At 38.9% G+C, this 23,446-nt stretch overlaps 1 protein-coding gene across 5 annotated transcripts in view; it reads right to left on the bottom strand.

Moving 5' to 3' along the window:
- Positions 1 to 23,446, bottom strand: part of KLHL2 (kelch like family member 2) — a 164,558-nt gene that overhangs the window by 84,422 nt on the left and 56,690 nt on the right. For 4 of the 5 annotated variants that reach the window (XM_055550981.1, XM_055550984.1, XM_055550983.1 and 1 more), the window contains one exon: positions 16,196 to 16,317. The exons of the other annotated variant lie outside the window; for it this stretch is intronic. In XM_055550981.1, the coding sequence (XP_055406956.1) occupies positions 16,196 to 16,317 (122 nt within the window). The remainder of the gene's footprint in view (positions 1 to 16,195; positions 16,318 to 23,446) is intronic. 5 annotated transcript variants of the gene reach the window in all.

Here is a 23,446-nt window from a genome sequence, read left to right as displayed (position 1 = left end):
TCCTATAGGTCAAAATTCTCTTCTGTATCTCCATCTGATCCTCCAAGATTCTTCCTTTCAACAACCTCAGAATTTCACAAATAATTACCTGCAAAACCAGAACTTAAGCTGGTTAAATCATGGCTGTGAGGTTGAGGTCTCAAGTTACTATCTAAACAAGAAAATAGGAATTGACAAGTGCCACCAGTGGGCCTCAAAAAAATTTTTTTTTAATTAAAATAGAAACAAGTTTAAAAGGCCAAGATTATCAGTTAACTCAAAGAACAGACTATCTCTTAACATCAGGGACTAAGGACAACTCTGACTTTTCAAAGGTGCTGCATATATTTACAACTATGAGTGATAATCACCAAATTAACTCCCAAATATAACTGTCAAAACAGTTTATATTCATTGTCTCTTTTGTGTGTCAGTCATCTGGCCTACAAACAAATAATCATCCAAAGTATTATAAATACAGGATTGGGTTAAACTTTCATTCAAACGTGCTTGAAAATTGGAAAATTTTTAAGTGAGAAAAGAAAATCTCAATATGATCCATTTGAGAAGTCCTTTAACAAGGGTTCATTATTTTTCCACCAACAAATATTTCTTCCTTGTTCCAAAATCTGTAATGTTGATTAAAATGGGAAAGTATTTTATCCAACCATCACTGTTCAGTAGGTTCCACAAAATAGTTAATGGGGAACAATTTCACATGTGTAATAAAATAAGTAAGGCCTTAAGCAAGATCTCTGTCTTAAAAGAAAAACAACGGGGTCATGTGATGGCACAGCATGACTTGCTTATATACTACACCCTCTTCTTCCTCTCCTTCTTGCTCCTTTTGTCTATGCCTATTACTTTTCCATCGTCTTTGTAAATTGTTTTATGACCCACAAATTACCAAATTTATTTCAATGGGATTTGTTTTCAATGCTGAAGAGATTGCTAATTAAAGATTTTTTTGTTTTTTGCTAAATATAATGCTAAATCAAAACTCTCTCCCACATAATACACTCTTATTCCTTAAATAAATAACTTTTTTCAGGTACATGTTATTTTTCATCAGAAATTATTCTATACTCTCTCCTCTCAACTCTGTCTGCAATCAATATTCATACATCATATCTCAACTTTGTTTCTCAAAGCCTAGACATAAGAAGAGATTCTAAGATAAAATTAAATTACTGTTGGAGAAGGAAAAGGGAGAAAATACATGATAAGAAAGCACATGTGAAGCAAACCAAAGAAAAAAATAAAAACATATTTAATAGGCAATTAAGTAACATCATCCATCTTAATCACAGCTTCTACCTGACCCCAAATAGCACTTAAATTGTAGCATTATTGTTAATGTTCCTTATCAGAGTGCTTTAAGTTTTCTTCATAACAGCCAAAAAACTTTAAACATATATTCATCAACATAGTGAAAGTGAAAGTGTTAGTTGCACAGTCATGTTCAACTCTTTGGAACCCCATGGACTGTAGCCCACCAGGCTCCTCAGTCCATGGAATTCTCCAGGCAAGAACACTAGACTGGTAGCCATTCTCTTCTGCAGGGGATCTTCCTGACCGAGGGATGGAACCCAGGTCTCCTGAATTGCAAGTGGATTATTTATCATCTGAGCCACCAGGGAAGCCCTTACCTGTATGCATGGAAAACTGCAATAAATACACACAACAGAATACTCGGCATATTTATTAAGAGAAACAAACTACTGGAACGTGTGCTAATATAAGTGACTGTCACAAATGTTATGTTGTGCCAAAAATGTCACCCTCAGAAGAGTACATTCTATGTGACTTTATTTATATGAAGTTCAATAGGCAAAACTAATCAGTTATAATAGAAATCATATCACCCTAGATTCGGGGTGAGGGATTTACAGGGAAGAGGCTTGAAGTTATAAATGCTCAATATCTTGATCTGGGTGTGATATATGCATTTGTTAAAACTTAGCAAACTGAAAAGTTAAAATCCATGGAATGTAAGCTACAGCCCATGAAGTGGTGGAAAATGACTGCTTTAAGCAAATGCTGAGATTAACCAAAGGTCAATGGAAGGTTTTTATAAATTATGAAACACATTTAATGGAAAATAATAATCCTATCTGATAGAATCCAAAATAAGAATATAACCCCTCCCCCCAAATCAAACATATTTACATGACCAAATTTCTACACGAGTCATTATAAAGTTAATTTAAAACAGCAGCTTATAAATACATGTTAGTGACACAAAGTAAAATAATTGTAACTTAAACATCCCAGAGGAAGGCACAAGTACACTTAAACTAGAGGAGCACATTAATTTTACTAACCTGACAAGGGATTAATCATCAAGCTTCAAAAGGTAAAAAATTTTACGTAAATAATGCTAGGGTTTATAAAACCTTTGGCTTATCTCAAACCAAATATGCCAGAATCACAGATAAATTAAGAACTCCAGACTAAGCACCTAAACTGGTTTGGTGAGACAGACTCTTCCCTCACACTTGCCACATGCCTGATGCAAACATGCTATCTCCCATGCAGGCTCCATACCTAAACAAGAGGCAAAGATCAAGGAAAAAAAACCCACATGATAAGGATTTTGACTTATTTCTAATTTTTCTCATCCCTGCTCAAATTATTCAATATTGTTTATAAGATGCTAAATCATAATCAGGGTAGACGTATTTTTTATTCATCAAGATATATACCTCATATATACCACATGAAGCTTCTTGAAACATGAACTGCAAAATGATTCAACTGTCTTGACATCTTCAAAGATTATATATTTCAATGATATGAAGCTATAATAAATAACATAATTACTAATGCTTCTGGAGTAACTAGCTTTTCTCCAAACAAGAACTTAACCACTTCAAGTGTGATGTCCATCTAGTTCTATGGGATGTTCTTATAATAAAGCTTCTAGGTTTTCTCAAACTAGCTGACCCCAGTGATTTTTTCCATATTAAATTTTGAATAAGTTATTTATCTGTTCTGTATCTTAATGTATATAGAGTAAAACATAATTTAACTGGCATGACTAAAAACTGGATATTCTCACTAGTCAAATATTTTGATTAAAATTATGAGGCTTACAGAGTTCTAACTAAAAACACAATAAAATATAACTAAGATCAGACTCAAGCTTCCCTGGTGACTCAGATGGTAAAGAGTCTGCCTGCAATTCAGAAGATCTGGGTTCGATCCCTGGGTTGGGAAGATCCCCTGGAGAAGGAAATGGCAACCCACTCCAGTATTCTTGCCTGAAACATCCCATGGATGGAGGAGCCTGGTGGGCTACAGTCCATGGGGATGCAAAGAGTTGGACACAACTGAGCAAGTAATACATAAGCTCAAAACTCAACTGTAAGTAATTTAAAATTTTACATTTTAAATTCACCATGTTTTGCCTCTAGATAATAATAATAAACTAAAAGTATCACTATTCCAGTAAAGTGATAAAATACTAAGTTAACAGATTTCTAGGTATTAGAATGTCAGATAAATTCACTCCCATAAGACTTCCATTGCTATACCATAAACAACCACTAACCCTAAAGGTTTGATTCAACACATTTTTACTATTTTTTAAGTGTTAATCATGTTTTCCAAGCATATCATCTACCAAAAATCCTTTTAGACACAAGGCATTTACTCTCTATTTCCTAAGAGAAACAGAACTTGAATGGAAAAACAGCAAGCGTTCTGTAGATTCTGCTATAAGTAACTCCAGCCACCATAGTCAAACCAATGGAAAAGGCTGTTATAGAAAACAGTACCGCAATCAATACCAGAGTGCTATCTCCAAACTAATCCAAATATACAAGACTTGTTGGGTGGAGAGGAATCAATAGCAAATTATGAATCTTTATTTGAGGGAATCACAGATAATATATGCTGATTATAAAGAGTGAAAATATAAAGAGTAAGGGAAAGATGACATGAGCGCTTTTTATACAGTGATCCCAAACAATCTCAAATGAGTTTCTCCTCAAGGACTCAAGTCCTTTACTGCTGTCGCATTTTCTGGCTAACATCCATTGTTGTTGTTGTTTAGTCATTAAGTCTTACCTGACTCTTTTGAGACCTCAAGTATGTAGCCCGTCAGGCTCCTCTGTCCATGGGATTTCCCAGGCAAGAATACTGGAGTGGGTTGCCATTTACTTCAGCACGAGACCTTCCCAAACCATGTCTCCTGCATTAACAAGCAGATTCTGTACCACTGAGCCACCTAGGAAGCCTGACTAACATCATAGAACATCTTAGTGTTTTTAGAAGTGTTAGCTGTGACATTTTACAGCATTTCTATGAGGTAGTGAATCATTATTAGCCTCATTTAATAGCTGCACATCAGACAGAAAATTTAACGTCTTACTCAAAGCCATTATTGAAGTTGATAGTGAGTTCATGATTTCAGCTTTGAATTCTAATAGGACAACAACTATCAAGAGTCTACTGACCCATGAAGTTTCCAGCAGAGAGTCAATCTACAGGTTCCTTATTATCTTCTAAGTTGTTCAATGATAATTTAATATTCAGTATTATATACTCACTAAATAATTTTATGCTAAAATGCCACTGTCAACATCTGGTAAACTATTCAGTAGATGTTTTTTCACCTTGGAGACGAGCCTTCCTTTACTAAACTCCTTTGGTATTCAGACAACTTCACATGTGGGGCTGAGAATGGAAAATGATCATTCATTCAAAATAACTAAGGGCAGTTCTCAAACATGACTGTAACCAAGCTTACACCATGATTATGAGTATAGTTACAGTCTCTCTCAAAAGAAATTATTTTAGAAATTATTTTGACATAAGGCACATGAACAGTATGAAAAGGCAAAAAGATAAGACATTGAAAGATGAACTCCCCAGGTCGGTAGGTGCCCAATATGCTACTGGAGATGAGTGGAGAAATAACTCCAGAAAGAATGACGAGGTGGAGCCAAAGCAAAAACAACACCCAGTTGTGGATGTGACCGGTGATGGAAGTAAAGTCCGATGCTGTAAACAGCAATACTGCATAGGAACCTGGAATGTAAGGTCCATCAATCAAGGCAAATTGGAAGTGGTCAAACAGGGAATGGCAAGAATGAACATCAACACTTTAGGAATCAGCGAATTAAAATGGACTGGAATGGGTGAATTTAACTCAGATGACCATTATATCTACTACTGTGGGCAAGAATCCCTTGGAAGAAATTGAGTAGCCATCATAGTCAACAGAAGAGTCTGAAATGTAGTACTTGGATGCCATCTCAAAAACGACAGAATGATCTCTGTTCATTTCCAAGGCAAACCATTCAATATCATGGTAATCTAAGTCTGCCCCGACCAGTAATGCTGAAGAAGCTGAAGTTGAATGGTTCTATGAAGACCTAGAAGACCTTCTAGAACTAACAACCAAAAAAGATGTCCTTTTAATTATAGGGGACTGGAATGCAAAACTAGGGAGTCAAGAAATACCTAGAGAAACAGGCAAATTTGGCCTTGCAATACAGAATGAGGGATTCCCTGGTGGCTCAGACGATAAAGCATCTGCCTGCAATGTGGGAGACCCGGGTTCAATTCCTGGGTAGGGAAGATCCCCTGGAGAAGAAAATGGCAATCCACTCCAGCACTCTTGCCTGGAAAATCCCATGGATGGAGGAGCCTGATAGGCTACAGTCCATGGGGTTGCAAAGAGTCGGACACGACTGAGCAACTGAAGCAGGGCAAAGGCTAAAGGACTTTTGCCAACAGAACACCCTGGTCATAGCAAACACCCTCTTCCAACAACACAAGAGAAGACTCTACACATGGACATCATTAGACGGTCAATACTGAAATCAGACTGATTATATTCTCTGCAGCCAAAGATGGAGAAATTCTAGACAGTCAGCAAAAACAAGACCGGGAACTGACTGTGGCACAGACCATGAACTCTTTATTGCCAAATTCAGACTTAAATTGAAGAAAGTAAGGAAAACCACTAGATCATTTAGGTATGACTTAAATCAAATCCCTTACAATTATACAGTGGAAGTGAGAAATAGATTCAAGGGGTTAGATCTGATACACAGGGTGCCTGAAGAACTATGAATAGAGACTTGTTACACTGTATAGGAGGCAGGGATCAAGACCATCCCCAAGGAAAAGAAATGCAAAAAAGCAACATGGCTGTCTGAGAGGCCTTACAAATAGCTGTGAATAGGAGAGAGCGAAAGGCAAGGAGGAAAGGAGCAATATAACCATTTGAATGCAAAGTTCCAATGAATAGCAAGGAGAGATAAGAAAGCCTTCCTCAGGGATCAGTGCAAAGAAATAGAGGAAAACAACAGAATGGAAAAGACTAGAGACCTCTTTAAGAAAATTAGAGATACCAAGGTAATATTTCATGCAAAGATGGGCTCAATAAAGGACAGAAATGGTAGGACCTAATAGAAGCAGAAGATACTAAGAAGAGGTGGCAAGAATACACAGAAGAACTACACAAAAATGATCTTCACGACCCAGATAATCATGATGATGTGATCACCAACCTAAAGTCAGACATCCTGGAATGTGAAGTCAAGTGGGCCTTAGGAAGCATCACTATGAACAAAGCTAGTGGAGGTGATGGCATTCCAGTTGAGCTAGTTCAAATTCTAAAAGATGATGCTGTGAAAGTGCTGCATTCAATATGCCAGCAAATTTGGAAAATGCAGCAGTGGCCATGGGACTGGAAAAGCTCAGTTTTTATTCCAATCCCAAAGAAAGGCAATGCCGAAGAATGCTCAAACTACCACACAATTGCACTCATTTCACATGCTAGTAAAGTAAAGCTCAAAATTCTCCAAGACAGGCTTCAACAGTACATGAACCGTGATCTTCCAAATGTTCAAGCTGGTTTTAGAAAAGGCAGAGGAACCAGAGATCAAATTGCCAACGTCCGCTGGATCATTAAAAAAGCAAGAGAGTTCCAGAAAAACATCTATTTCTGCTTTATTGACTATGCCAAAGCCTTTGACTGTATGGATCACAACAAACGGTGGAAAATTCTGAAAGAGATGGGAATACCAGACCACCTGACCTACCTCTTGAGAAATTTGTGTGCAGGTCAGGAGGCAACAGTTAGACCTGGAATGGAACAACAGACTGGTTCCAAATAGGAAAAGGAGTACATCAAGGCTGTATATTGTCACTCTGCTTATTTAACTTATATGCAGAGTACATCATGAGAAATGCTGGGCTGGATGAAGCACAAGCTGGAATCAAGACTGCGGGGAGAAATATCAATAACCTCAGATATGCAGATGACACCACCCTTATGGCAGAAAGTGAAGAGGAACTAAAGAGCCTCTTGATGAAAGTCAAAGAGGAGAGTGAAAACACTGGCTAAAGATCAACATTCAAAAAACTAAGATCATGGCATCTAGTCCCATCACTTCATGGCAAATAGATGGGGAAAGAGTGTCAGACTTTATTTTTCAGGGCTCCAAAATCACTGCAGATGGTGACTGCAGCCATGAAATTAAAAGACGCTTACTCCTTGGAAGAAAAGCTATGACCAAACTAGACAGCATATTAAAAAGCAGGGACATTACTTTGCCAACAAAGGTCCATATAGTCAAATCTATGGTTTTTCCAGTAGTCATGTATGGATGGGAGAGTTGCACTATAAAGAAAGCTGAGTGCCGAAGAATTGATGCTTTTCAACTATGGTTTTGGACAAGACTCTTGAGAGTCCCTTGGACTGCAAGGAGATCCAACCAGTGCATTCTAAAGGAAATCAGTCCTGAATATTCATTGGAAGGACTGATGTTGAAGCTGAAACTCCAATACTTTGGTTACCTGATGCAAAGAGCTGATTCTTTTGAAAAGACCCTGAAGCTGGGCAAGATTGAAGAAAGGAGGAGAAGGAACGACAGAGTATCAGATGGTTGGATGGCATCAACAACTCGATGGAAATGAATTTGAGTAGGGAGTTGGTGATGGACAAGGATGCCTGGCGTGCTGCAATCCATGTGGTCACAAACAGTCGGACACAACTGAGTGACTGAATGAAGAATAAGAAATTTTCCCAACAATTCTTACAATGTTATTAATTATAGAAACATTATTTAATTTCCATCTGGAGACAGATAAGAGTTCAAAAATACTAGTCCTCTGCCCTCTGGTTGGAATTTTGGCCTAAGTAAGAACTGTGGCTGGTATACCAAATTGGCCACATTTTCAAGAGTGTGAGGGTAGGAAAGACAACTACTAGAATATCAAATGTTCAGAAATGGGTTATCTGAAGAGAAGTTTTCTGGATACCACACAGGGTGGAGATACATTAGACTTGATGGCACTCAATCAATATTCCTTACTAGAAATGTATGTTTGATAGTGGGATGACAATTCATTACAGCCCTCTCTTACCCATCAGAAGTAACTCCCACACCCCCCGTGACTTCTCTGTGATTCCACATTAACTACACAATCCTCTGATTACTAATGCTATCACTAGGGACCTAGATCTTAGAAGTGATGTACACTAGACACTACACACATCTATAGTCACTAGAAACCCTCAATTAGCTGTAAAGTAATAGGTTGTTTAAGGTTCTCAGGACAGGAGCCTTGTCTGTCTTGCTTGGTATTGCATCGCCAATTCCTGGAACATTATCTGGCATAAAATAGATGTTCCATAGATTTTTAATGAACTATTATTGAAAACTGAAATTTATCAGAATCAGTACCAGCAGTGGAAAATACAAGCAAGCTCAACGTGACCTTAGAAGAATAAAAAGGAAAGAGCAAGTCATGCATGAACAGCAGTAACATGGTTATTAATCCGTATGAACTAGCCTGGTCTAGTTGCAGACCATAAAAGGCTTAGATCTTCAACTTCAATCCTAAACTAATCCTGACCAAGACTGCAAAATTTATTAGTAACCTAATCAGTGAGTATGGTCTGTCATTAAACTTGCTGTTCTAAATACAGAAGGCTCCCCAACACACCCTCAGGCTTACTAAGCCACGTGTGGCCCTAAAGCCCCATAGGACTGAGCATAGTCCCAGACTACAGGTTTACAGTCTGTTCCCTAATGGGAATATGTACATGACAATACCAACCTACTTACCGCTGGTAATAATAAATGCCTAGCCCTTACTAAGCCTCTTTGCAGACAAGCTAGAACCCAGAAGCTGCAGGCTTGAATCACTGTTCACTCAGGGCAGCTCTTTCTGGATCATCAAAGACACTGTCATAGTCTAACAGCAGGCATCACCACCACAAGACCCCATTGCCATTCATCCTGTGGCACCTCATTCATAGCTGAATTTATCACTCAACCTTGAACATTTCAATTTGGAATGCATACCACTCTCAACTTAAAGAGATATTTATCGAGTACTTGCCCCTGTCCCCCCCCCCTCCCGGATCAGCACCCTTATTCCTAGCTCCATTCATTTCTGGCTCAAACCTCAATCCAAACTGGACTTTTAATGAAGTCCCAGCATGTCTCACCTCTATATAAACCAGTTATCTAACCACGATGTTCCACAAGCTCTTACATAAGAAAGAACAGAATCATCCCCTCTTTGCAGACAGGCTCAGAGAAGTTAAGCACTTTGAACAAGGTTACACGGTGTTTAAACAGTAAAACCAAGATTCAAATCCAGCTTAAAGTCTATACTCTATTATGCTTTCTGTTCCCTGTTCATTTCTTGTAGCATCAGGACCATAAGCACAGGCCAGAGTACTCAGCAGATATTCCGTCAATGTCTGTTTAACTGACAGGATATCTTCAATGTCCATTTTAAAATAAATTTTCATCAACGGGCATCTCATCTCAGTGTTGATCTATCCAATGCAGAAATATAGAAAGAGTATCCTTTACCAACCCCCACTTAACTAGTGGCCTGACTGACCAACTCTTCCAGCCCTCTGTGCACTCAAACAGGCTTGCACACTTCTACCTCTCCTCTTAGCTGACATGCAATTCATCAACACATGCATGTTCTTAGATATGTTTGGGACATATGCACTTGTTACTGAAATAATTCAAACAACTATATGTAATCCAATGAAATGTGAGTATAAAAAGAGTGCTTTTATGTGAAATCTAATTTGATTGCTTTAGAATGGTTTGATCAATATGTTACCACAAAAAAAAAAAAAAAAATTAATCAAATTAGACACGTGAAGAAGGTCAGAGAAAGTCTATAGCCCGAAGATGACTTTGCACTGAAATTTCTTTTCAAGTGTCTCATTTCTTTTTCTAACTTTAATTTAATTTATTTATTTTTGGCCATGCTAGGTCTTCGTTGCTGTAAACAGGCTTTCTCTAGTTGCAGCGAGCAGAGGGCAGTGCACAGGCTTATCATTGCCATGGCTTATCCTGTTCCAGAAACATTACTTTGTCAACCAAGGTCCAAATAATCAAAGCTATATTTTTTCCAGTGGTCATGTATGGATGTGAGAGTTGGACCATAAGGGAAGTTGAGCACCGAAGAATTGATGCTTCTGAAGTGTGGTGTTGGAGAAGACTCTTGAGATTCCCTTGGACTTCAAGTAGATCAAACCAGTCAATCCTAAAGGAGATCAGTCCTGAATACTCACTGGAAGGACTGAGGCTGAAGCTCCAAATCTTTGGCCACTTGATGCAAAGAGCCGACTCATTAGAAAAGACCCTGATGCTGGGCAAGATTGCAGGCAGGAGGAGAAGATGATGACAGAGGACTAGATGGTTGGATGGCATCGCCAACTCAATGGACATGAATTTGAGCAGGCTCCGGGAGATGGTGAAGGACAGTGAAGCCTTCCTTGCCTGCTACACTCCATGGAGTCACAAAGAGTCAGACACGACTGAGCAACTGAACAACAACATCGTCCTGTTGCAGGGCATAAGCTCAAGGGTGAGAGGGCTTTGGTAGCTGCAGCAGGCAGGCTCAGCAGTTGCAGCTCACAGGCTCTGGACTGCAGGATCAGTAGTTGAGGCACATGGGCTTAGTTACCTCATGGTATGTGGAATCTTCTCAGGCCTGGGAAGGAACCTGTGTCCCTGCACTGACAGGCAGATTCTTAACCAATGGACCACCTCTGTTTCTCAGAGGTGAGGAAACTTGAGGAAGCCCTCAAGTTTCCCAGTTCTTGCTGTACTTTAAGAACAAGCATGTGTCTCTCCAAGCAGCTGGCTGTACTTAATTTTACAACAAAATACTGGCATAATTTATAAAGTAACATGTTTGGGGTTAAATATTTAGGGTAAACAAGTGCTTTTTAATAATTTCTCCACTTCAACAACCTTTTTTTTTTATTAAGTGCTCAACTGTATCAACAGGCATCCTACCTACCGTGGAAGCCCTTCCTGTAATACCTTCCTTTCAGGAGCCCTTAAGTAAAAGGCTCGACAATGACACACCACTGACACTTCTGATCTCAAACAGACATCCTAGTCTACACCACCAAGAAAATGGACACAACCATGTTCAATTTTCTATTGTACTGCTGCTGCTGCTTCTGCTGCTGCTAAGTTGCTTCAGTTGTGTCCAACTCTGTGCGACCCCATGGACAGCAGCCCACCAGGAACCCCCGTCCCTGGGATTCTCCAGGCAAGAACACTGGAGTGGGTTGCCATTTCTTTCCCCAATGCATGAAAGGAAAAGTGAAAGTGAAGTTGCTCAATTGTGTCCGACTCTTAGCAACCCCATGGACTGTAGCCTACCAGGCTCCTCCATCCATGGGATTTTCCAGGGAAGAGTACTGGAGTGGGTTGCCATTGCTTTCTCCCTCTATTGTACTGAGATTGTGTTAAACATTCCAATGTGTTTCTCTTGAAAAACTCTTGCTTAAATTCTGTTCCTTTTGAAAAGGGATGAGCTTTTCTATCTCAAATAATTTCAGTTTATGCAACACACAAGTTTCATGAACTGTTTAAAACCAATCCATTCAAAATTATATCAGATGCTTCTTAAATTCTGATATGATAAAAGTTTTATTGTAGACAGAACCTGCAGACAAACTCTCATAATATTAATTTGGGAACAAAATCATTTACTTACATTGGCACTGAAAAACTCTTATCTACCTTTAGCCAAGTCAAAACAAATACCCAAAAGCTGAGAAGTAAAAATGCATGTAACAAAACCAAAAATTTAGCAATAAAGTGAATGCTTTTAAAAATTCAGTATCCTTTATGATTCTTCACCATGTTAATCAACACATCAAATGAAGAATACAAAACCTTCAATAATTTGGGGGATACTAAAAGGTTTTTTTCAGTTATAAATGTGCTTTTATTTTTGAATTCACAAACTTTTTAAGTAACACTAGTAGTTAATGACAACTTAATAGGTGTTGTATGATGCTGAACTAATTACTTAACCCTCCTGAGCTTCCTCATTTGAAAAACGGAGTAGTAATACCTATCTACTATGCTGATGAATATCAACAGACATACGTAAAATGCCTAGCATACAACTGAAAATAAACCCATGTAAAAACCCTTCATACACACACACACATACAGAGTCAAGTATTTTCAGTGGAGGAGATAAGGGGAGACAAAGTACAAGAATTCTCTGAACATGTATGCAAAACTCTGTGCATATATGCTTTAGTGCACTTTACTTGGGAAAAAGTTCACAGTTTTTCCTCAGCTTCTCAAAGATTCCATGACCCCAAAAAAGTTTAAAAGCCTTTGGCTTTATTTTCTCTGTTCCTAGATTTATAAAGTTTATAAAATTTGATTGGATACTCTAGACACAAGTAATTTAAATTATTCAACAGCAAATAAAAGTTCAACTAAAAGTGTGGTCATGGTAAAATATTCTCCTTTTATTTCTCTTAAAAAAATTCACTTGACTCAAATTATTAAAATAATCAAAAGCAACTACTCAAAGTCAAAATCAAAATTTGAAAACCTAAACAAAAAACAACGGCAATACCAAAAAAAAAAAAAAAATCAGGAAACTTTAAACAGTCAAAATTTAAAACCCTATTATTAATACTTATAATAATAAAGTGACATTTATTCCTCCTTTAGAATTTTTCAAACTACTTAATTCCCTCATTCCAACTCAAAGTTAACAACCTTCACTTCAAACAGTTTTTTTGTATATTTTAAATTTGCATAATAAGGAGACTGTATGGTATCACAGAAGTGACCCTTAAGTAGGACTCAGGGAAACCAGGGTTATGGTCCTGCTCTGTCACCAGCAGACTCTATAAAGACAGCTGTAAAGAGTCAGTTGCTCAGCATTCTATGGCACTAGGTATGATTCTATATGAAACATGCAATCCCAAAGTAGAATACTAAGATACCTGCTATCCTAAGACTATATTACTAAAAGAGAAATGTACAAAAGGAAGTTTACCTACCTACCTGACAAAAGATATGATTCTAGGTCTCATGAGAAAATCTATCCACAACAATAAACTTTTGAATTACAGAAAGTTCTATCCCCACTGCCAGCACTTTCAAGGCAGATATACTCAGAGCAGGGCTTCTAGTTAGGACCATTGAAAACTCCAGCTTCACCTTAATAAGAACACCATATACCTCCCCAGAATTGTTTCTTTCCTTATGGTGAAAAGCATCTAGAAGAAAGATCTCCAAAGTGCAGACAGACAAAAATACACAAAATAGAGGAAACTGCAGTTTAGCATATCTCAATAGTTAAGCCCTTACTTTGTACTTTATTTTTAAAAATACTTGTTACGGAAAAGGTAGCTTATTTTAACCAACTTTATTTCCAAACTGACTTTTCCAAAACAAGTATTTTTCAATGGAGCGTAAAATAAGGCTTTATATACCAAGATACCCCTACGTCCCTCTTCCAAAAAACAACAAAACAATACAACCAAATACAACTCTTTGAATGTATTCCTGTAAGAGTCAGCAATACACACAAAGGCAAATTAGCAGGACAAAAGGTTTTCTGAGAGGTGTGATGACTAACACTTCAGGACTGGAACGTGACAGCTATTAAAAGAAACATGAAAGGCGTTTCCAGTTCCTCACAGGCCAATGTCTTTATTGCAAGAATTACTACAAACAGCATTCAGGGCTGAATTCACACAGTCCAGTCTTCTAGGCCTAAACCATCTTTTGTAATTTTACCCAGGTGACACATTATGTGAATCAAAGAAACCAATCAGTAACTCATTTACTAAAGGCCAGATACAGGGCACAATGAGACTCTGCACTCAAACTAATACAAAGAAGGGACAAAAGAAACCCAAGATCAGGGTTCTTGTTGAAATAATGCCCCAGAATCCAGCAAATAGCATTACTGGTACAGAAAAGATCAGAATGAGATAACATGTACCAAACATTTCCTCCATGTTTAAAAAAATGTTCACAGAGCATCTGATTCACACCTTAATATATGACTTCAGGCTCAACCAAGGCTTTTCAAATGCTTTACCTTATGAATGGGACTTCCAAGCAGAGGTTTACTGAGGCTATCTAGGAAAGATCAGAAGGAGGCCTTACCACTGCCAATATTTAAAACTTAATAACACCATGTCCTAACAAGTTAAAGTGCAAAGTTTTCAGTCTCCCAACTCAAATATTCTGTGGCATATTTCATATGCCATAATTACATAGGGACATAATTATAAGGAACAAAAAAGATTTCCTATTTGTGCAAGTAGAATTTATAGAGATTATTTCTTAAGAAGTTAGCCCTAGTTCTTTTTGCTATGGTCAAAACACAGTCAATCTATTGGAAGGAGTATCAATAAATACAAACTTTTAGATGGCAGTCTGGCACGTCTATCAGAAATCAAAACATGCATGTACTTTTTGATCCAGCAATTATATGTTAAAGAATCTATCCCATGAAATTTAATGCAAATATAAAAATGCTCATTCACGGCAACATTTTTTATAAAGGTGAAAAATCATGTAGCTAACTAACACATGGGACATCCCACCAAAGAAAGGAGCTGGACCCATATGTATTGACATATAAAGAATTTCAAGACACTTTGCTCAGTGAAAGAGCAAGTTACAGAAAAGCAGGTATAGTAAAAATATACTTTTGTCAGGAAACTTGTGTATGTGCGTGCGTGTAACTGCACAGAAAACAGTCTTAAAGATTAACAGCAAACAGAGCCTAACCTTTAGGGAAAGAATGTAAATCACAGAGTGGGATGGGTAAGTACAAAGAGAAGTATAGTTTTAAACAGGGACTTTTACTTTCTACTCCACTATACTCCTGTATTACACATTTGCATCATACATATAAAACATTGATTCTTTATAGAAAGAGAGATGCAATGTCAAATTTTAGCTGAACTGTAGAATCACTAACAGAGGATGCTGAAATTGTCAAAGAAGTAAGAAGGCTCTTGGGCATCAGAAACACCCTTTACAGACTTAACCTTCCAGGAAATAATGGAAAATGTGGGCAGCACTGACTAGTACTTATGAATGAACATGTCATGTTTTCATAAAAGAACAAGCATCATTCAGAGAACTAAAGGCTTTGTGTCTTAGAACTTTAAGAAAAGATACTGAAATCAGAAACATTATTAAAAAGCTATAATCATTCTCTTAAAAACACAGTTATAACAACAAATTCTGTTACTTTGGTACTGTTGACTACAAAATATAGTCAGAACCTCAAAGTAGAGTTATTTTATTTGGCGGGAATATTTAGGACTTGGAGTATAGGAGGCAGCGTCTCAGTAGCCCTGAGAGACTGCTCCAAGGAGGCAGGAGGGAGAGAGTCAGGCTATCTATAAGTTTGCCACAAAGGGGCAGGCAGTCTGAACATCAAAAGATTATTGGTAAGTAAGAAAAACCAGATATCAAGTTAATGAATTTAGCATTCTTCTATGTAGGGAAGGTGCAAGAGTCCGAGATTATTGAAGTCATGCCTTTCATACGCATCTCAGCTATCTGGGGTCAGCATCCAGCATATTTACAGAGATCCTTTTCTCGCTCTTGAATTCCCTTGGGGCCTTCTGGTTCACACAGGAGGGCTGTAATTGCTGATGACTGTGACATCCTTAAGTTCCTTGTGCAGGGAGTGGGGCCGCTTGTCAGGAAGCTCAGGAATTCACGACTGCTGCTTGCCAGCATCACTTAGAAATTCACATTAGAGGGCCAGAATCTCAGATAGCTGTGGCACTGTTTACTGATATGGCAGGAGACATTCCACTTCACAATACAAAGTATGTATGTATAGGTATGCTTTTTTGCATTAGAAAACTGTCATGTGTAAAGAACCAAATGGTATAAGCTGTCACCCTTACCTGTACATTCTCTTCTGTCACCTGAATCTCTGCCGTGTAAACATAGTCAATCAGCATCCTCAGGGTCCAGCCATCCACCTCCTTGATGCGAACTCTCTTTGCTCGGCTCTCACTCATCTCACCTAAAACATAAGGAGCATTGTTGACACTGCACCAGACACCCAGCAGGAAAACCAAGGCCAGGCAGATGGCCAGCCACTCACTGTATTCAGTAGGCAAAATGGTCAGCCCCTTCAGCAAACCTACAACATTCCCTTGCTGTTGCTGCTGCTGCTGCTAAGTCGCTTCAGTCATGTCCGACTCTGTGCGACCCCACAGACGGCAGCCCACCAGGCTCCCCCGTCCCTGGGATTCTCCAGGCAAGAACACTGGAGTGGGTTGCCATTTCCTTCTCCAATGCGTGAAAGTGAAGTTGCTCAGTCGTGTCCGACTTTTAGCAACCCCATGGACTGCAGCCTACCAGGCTCCTCTGTCCATGGGATTTTCCAGGCAAGAGTACTGGAGTGGGGTGCCATTGCCTTCTCCAACAACATTCCCTTACCTCCCATAAAAGCTTACCTGAACAAACCATACAAGGTACCTCTGTTACCCACTTATACCTGAAAATTACATCATGGTGATGAATATACCACATGTCCAACTGCATGAACTCTTAACACCTGTGGCATTATAGATTCACTGCCTGATCTGTCCATGTCGTTTTTTGGTCCATGCTGTGGATAAAGAATGTCATCTGCCATACCAGTCAACAAAGGATGTCGCAGCCATCAGTCACTGCAGGCCACCCCAGACTGTACACCATGAGGGAATTCATAATGGTGGGGGGGGGGGGGGAACAGGCGAACTAATATAAATAAAGGAATTATTTCAATGAGCCCAGACTCGTGTATCTTCCCATACATAGAAAAGCACTAAATTGACTTGTCTGGTTTTTCATCTTTAGATGTTCTGACTACCTGGGGTTTTTTTGTTTTTTTTTTTTTGCAAAAACTCCTCCATATCCTGGCTCCTCTCGTATTTTTTCAGATCATTCCCTCAGAAAGATCTGAGAGGCTACCCCCTGGGCTCCAAAAGTCCAATGAATAAAACATAATCTTCAACTTCTAATGTGTGCATATTTTTAGTTGACAATGCTTTAAAACAGTTTCTTTCCCTTTTGAATTTCGACTCATGACTAGAACACAGTGTTACCTAGTCCCATCAGTTCATGGCAAATAGATGGGGAAACAATGGAAACAGTGACAGACTACTTTATTGGGCTCCAAAATCACTGCAGATGGTGACTGCAGCCATGAAATTAAAAGACACTTGCTCCCTGGAAGAAACCTAGAAAGCATAATAAAAAGCAGAGACATTACTGTGCCGACAAAAGTCTATCTAGTCAAGGCTATGGTTTTTCCAGTTGTCATGTATGGATGTGAGAGCTGGACCATAAAGAAGGCTGAGGACTGAAGAATTAATGCTTTTGAACTGTGGTGTTGGAAAAGACTCTTGAGAGTCCCTTGGACTGCAAGGAGATCCAACCAGTCCATCCTAAAGGAGATCAGTCCTGAATACTCACTGGAAGTGAATTCACCGGATGCTGAAGCTGAAGCTCTAATACACTAGCCACCCGATGCAAAGAGCCAACTTGTTAGAAAAGACCCTGACGCTGGGAAAGACTGAGGGCAGGAGAAGGGGACCACAGAGGGCAAGGTGGTTGGATGGCATTGCCGACTCGATGGACGTGGGTTTGAGCAGCTCCAGGAGATGGTGAAGGACAGGGAAGCCTGGCATGCTGCCATCCATGGGATCACAGAGAGTTGGACATGACTGAGCAACTGAACAACAACAATTTATTACTAAAGCCGGATGCCTTCTACATCACTGCACTAAAGACGTAGTACAAGACCTCCTTCCTACTACCCTTTGAATTAGTTAAGCATTCAGGGATCCTAAGTAAGATGCTCTCTTATGGAAACAAATGGAGAAGCAGAAAAGAGAAGGGATTGCTTCTAAACCCAAGGGACTTATGAAGAGTTAGAAGCAGGCTTGGGCACACATGCATGGACATATAATGGCCCACGAATAGGAAGACATAAGCAGTGGTGAAAGAAAACTCAGTCAAAAACGAGACAGTCTAAAAATAATGTTGAGCACTAGGGGACACCAAGGCAAAAAGGTTTAGTTCTACATTCATCAGGTTTTGATACCGTGCAGGGTCCTGTGGGGCTCCTGGTCACAAGGCCTTTTTGTCCCCCATTTCTTTCATTATAGAAACAGCCTTTATTCAGCCTCCATGACTTTCCCTGAGTTCCAATGGGAAGATTCAAGCAGTTGTTAATTATGGAAAGGAGGTGAAACAGTCAACAGCAGCCTTGGGGCAAGGTCCTATTTCTGCATCAAAGGATACACACAGCAATATTTTTTAGCTATTTTGCAGATACTGAAATTCCCTACAGATGAGAGAGGTAGATGATTAACGATGGTATGTCGCCCACAAGCATGTAGATCCCAGACCAGTTGAACCTGAAGTTTGATGATGCTGACTCCTACTAATCTCACTATCAACCCATCAGAATATCCACTGATAATGCCCTCTTTGAATAATTATTACAGAACTTCTCTCTTTCCCAAGAAGGGACATGTGGTTTTGCGGGCATGAGGCCACCGTGTCATCCTTTACTGGCAAAGCAATAAAGCAATTCTTCTCTACTTCACCCAAAACTCTGTCCCTGACATTTGATTTGGCACCGCTGTACAGAGAAGCCAAGCTTTCAGCATCAAAGATAAAAGAAGTATGAAAACAATGCCATCATCCCTTGCCTGTTAGAAAAACAACACTATGGTTTCCAGATTTCTTGAAAATTTGTTTATTTTTCAGGTACAGTATACTGTACCATCTTTGCTTACGTCTAGTCAAAGCTATGGTTTTTCCTGTGGTCATGTATGGATGTGAGAGTTGGACTGTAAAGAAAGCTGAGTGCTGAAGAATTGATGCTTTTGAACTGTGGTGTTGGAGAAGACTCTGAAAGTCCCTTGGACTGCAAGGAGATTCAACCAGTCCATCCTAAACGATAACAGTCCTGAATATTCATTGAAGGGACTGATGCTGAAGATGAAACTCCAATACTTAATGTGATGTGAAGAACTCACTCATTTGAAAAGACCCTGATGCTGGGAAAGATTGAAGGTAGGAGAAGAGGACAACAGAGGATGAGATGGTTGGATGGTATCACCAATTCAATGGACATGAGTTTGAGTAAACTCCGGGAGTTGGTGATGGACAGAAAAGCCTGGCGTGCTGCAGTCCATGGAGTTGGAAAGAGTCGGACACAATTGAGCAACTGAACTGAACTTATACTGTACTGTAAATTATCACAAAAGCCTAGAGAAATCCGTAATTATACAAAATTCTTTTGCAAACTTAAACACTGGAAAGAGACAGGTAGTAAAGAAACAGTAGTAAAGAAGATAGTAGTAGAGAAACTGCCTGCCAATGCAGGAGACACAGGAGACCCAGGTTCTATTTGTGGGTCAGGAAGATCCTCTGGAGAAGAAAATGGCAACCTACTTCAGTGTTGCTGTCTTGAAAATTCCATAGACAGAGAAGCCTGGCGGACTACAGTCCATAGGGTCACAAAGTGTCAGACACAACTGAGCACAATACACATATTTAACTACCTGCTTCCTTGGAGATTATCTCTCACAAGATCTCAAAAAACAGCTGTTCTCCTAAGAGCTAAAATATCTGAAAAATTACTATGCTACCTCCTGGAGTGAAACATCCAGTGGTATTATAAGGGAAAAGAGAAAGTTAATGATATGCTTCTGTTACATACTAAATGGCAGGAAGACAAAGTATTGGGCTATGTGTCTGCTGCCTCAGCACTTTTTTTCCTTTCCAGAAAAGGAAAGCAAAGAAAACAAAAAGATAATTCTTAACTTACATATAAGGCACCTTCCTTTGTCCTACTCTCTCTGGACCTTGTAGCTAGACAGGATTTGTGTCATCTAAAAGTTCTTTTGTGACAAACATGAGAATACTTTCCTAATTCCTACTTGGACTTGAACAAAAGGCCATTCTTAATTCACCTCTATGGCCCCAGCGATGTGCAAAAGCCCACAAGGCCTGGTGTCACACAAGCATAAAGCCGTGTACTTAGTCCTCAAGGAGTAAATTCATTCCTCAGGACTTGGGCACAATTTAGACAAAAGCCAATTTGACTTTAATTTATATGTATGATTAAAAAATTATCAGTTCTCTGCAAGCTGTTTTTCATATTATAGTTTCTAAGGTGTTGCTGTAAGATGCACCCCACACCACTGACTGTGATGCTCAAAGCCTCCAGCTCCTCCCATTTAAACCATGCAGGCCCTGTCCACGTTTCACCCCTGCCTCACCATCTAGTCTCCTCTCTGCCACTTCCAGTCTTAATTTATATAAGGAAGGAACTTTGTATAGTTCTCCACACACATCTAGCAACTTCCTACCTTACTGTCTTTGCCAAGCTTCACCATCCATCTCCTCTATGCCCTCATTTCCCAGGCTAACTCCCACAGAGTCTTCAAGACTCAGCTGGAACCTCTCCAAGTAGGCTTATCCGCTGATGACCCAAGGCTAGGTTAGGCTCTTACCCTAGGTTACCTCCTACAAATCCACTGTCATACTAATATCTGGTTCTCCCCACCTGGATTCTTAAGCCTCTTGAGAGTACAGATAATATCTTTCTTACCTCTGTATCCCACAATACCTGACCTATGGTAGATATTCAATAAGTAATGGCTGGATACATAAATGACTAGAAAAGTGAAAAGTAAAACAAGTGCCAATTTGAAGTGTAGCACCTTTCAACACAATTAGCACTGGGTTGGCCTAAAAGTTTGTCCAGTTTTTTTAGTGAGCTGGCTCTAGTAGCACTTAGCTGTCTTTAACTTCATTTGAAAAATTTTGTTAGCTTGTATTATGTATTGCAACCCACGCCAATATTCTTGCCTGGAGAATCCCATGCACAGAGGAGCCTGGCAAGCTACAGTCTATGGGGCTGCAAAAGTCAGACATGACTAAGCACATACAGTACAGTACAGTATTGTGTATTGTATATGTGATATCATATCAGCATGCATTTTAAAAAACATTAAAATTGGTGAATTATTGTATAGCCATTTTAATACTGAAAAAAGGAATACTTTCAGCATATTACTGCAACTGAAACACAACTAAAAATGCAACTAAAAAAAAAAAGAGATTTTTGCAATGTATAGAGAAGGTGTTATAACTCAGCAAATATATCAAAAGTGATTCGTGAAGTTTTGTGCTGGAAATTTCTCGCTGGACTATGTCTCACAGTTGGGTAGACCAGTTGAAATTGATCAACACATTAACTGAACACAATCAATGTTACATCACATGGGAAATAATCAATATACTCAAAAATATCCAACCTAAGCACTGAAAACCATTTGCACCAGCTTCATTATATCAATTTTTTGATGTCTGGGTCCCACATAGTTAAGTGGAAAAAAAAACCCTTCTTGGCAATATTTCCACCTGCAATTCTCTACTGAAATGTTAACAAAAACGTTCCAATTTTAAAACAAATTGTGATGAGTGATGAAAAGTGGATAATGTACAAGAATGTGGAATGGAAGAGATCATAGGGCAAGAGAAATGAACCACTACTAACCACACCAAAGGCCAATGTTCATCCAAAGAAGGTGATGCTGTGTATATGGTAGGATAGAAAGAGAATCCTCTATAATGAGCCGCTTGAAGAAAACCAAATGATTAATTCCAACAAGTACTGCTTCCAACTAGACGGGAAAGTGAAAGCAACACTCGAAGAAAAGCGTTTGGAATTAGTCAACAGAAAATGCATAATCTTCCATCAGGATACTAATACATAAGCGTGTGTTTCTTTGATGACCAGGCAAAAACTGTTACAACTTGGCTGAGAATTTCTGATTCATCTGCCATGTTCATCAGATATTGCACCTTCAGATGTCCATTTATTTTAGTCTTTACAAAATTTTCTTAATTAAAAAAATTTCAACTCCCTGGAAGACTGTAAAAGGCATCTGGAACAGTTCTTCACTCAAAAAGATAAAAAGTTTCCTGAAGATGGAATTATGAAGTTGTCTGAGAAATGGCAGAGGATAATGGAACAAAAAGTTCCAAAGACTAGCAAGGAGAGATAAGAAAGCCTTTTTAAGTGAAAAATGCCAAGAAATAGATGAAAACAAAAGAATGGGAAAGACTAGAGCTCTCTTTAAGAAAATTAGAAATACCAACCAAGAGAACATTTCATGAAAAGGTAAACACAATAAAGAACAAAAACAGTATGGACCCAACAGAAGCAGAAGATATTAAGAAGAGGTGGGAAGAACACACAGAAGAACTATACAAAAAAGATCTTGATGGCCCGGATAACCATGACGGTGTGAACATTCACTTAGAGCCAGACACCCTGGAATGCAAAGTCAAGTGGGCCTTAGGAAGCATCACTATAAACAAAGCTAGTGGAAGTAACGGAATTCCAGCTGAGCTATTTCAAATCCTAAAAGATGATGCTGTCAAAGTTTTGCACTCAATATGCCAGCAAATTTGGAAAACTCAGCAGTGAGCACAGGACTGCAAAAGGTCAGTTTTCATTCCAATCCCAAAGAAAGGCAATGCCAAAGAATGTTCAAACTGTTGTACAACTGCACTTATTTCATATGCTAGCAGAGTAATGTTCAAAATCCTTCAAGCTTCAACAGTATTTGAACCAAGAACTTCCAGATGTACAAACGGGGTTTAGAAAAGGCAGAGGAACCAGAGATCAAATTACAAACATCCAATGGATCATAGAAAAAGCAAGAAAATTCCAGAAAAACATACTTCTACTTCATTGACTATGCTAAAGCCTTTGACTGTACAGACCAAAACAAACTGTAGAAAATTCTTAAAGAGATGGGAATACCAGACCACCTGACCTGTCTCCTGAGAAACCTGTATGCAGGTCAAGAAGCAACAGTTAGAACCAGACATGAACAGACTGGTTCAAAATTGGGAAAGGAGTATATCAAGGCTGTAATTGTCACCCTGCTTATTTAACTTATATGCAGAGTACATCATATGAAATGCCAGATTGAATGAAGCACAGCTGGAATCAAGATTGCAGGGAGACATATCAATAACCTCAAATATACAGATGACACCACCCTCATGGCAGAAAGCAAGAGGAACTGAAGAGCTTCCTGATGAAAGTGAAAGAGAAGAGTGAGAAAGCT

The sequence above is a fragment of the Bubalus kerabau genome, chromosome 16 (genome assembly GCF_029407905.1).
Source record: "Bubalus kerabau isolate K-KA32 ecotype Philippines breed swamp buffalo chromosome 16, PCC_UOA_SB_1v2, whole genome shotgun sequence".
NCBI lineage: Eukaryota > Metazoa > Chordata > Mammalia > Artiodactyla > Bovidae > Bubalus > Bubalus kerabau.
The sequence above is the reverse complement of the archived record's forward strand: the minus strand, read 5'-3'. Positions and strand labels throughout refer to the sequence as shown.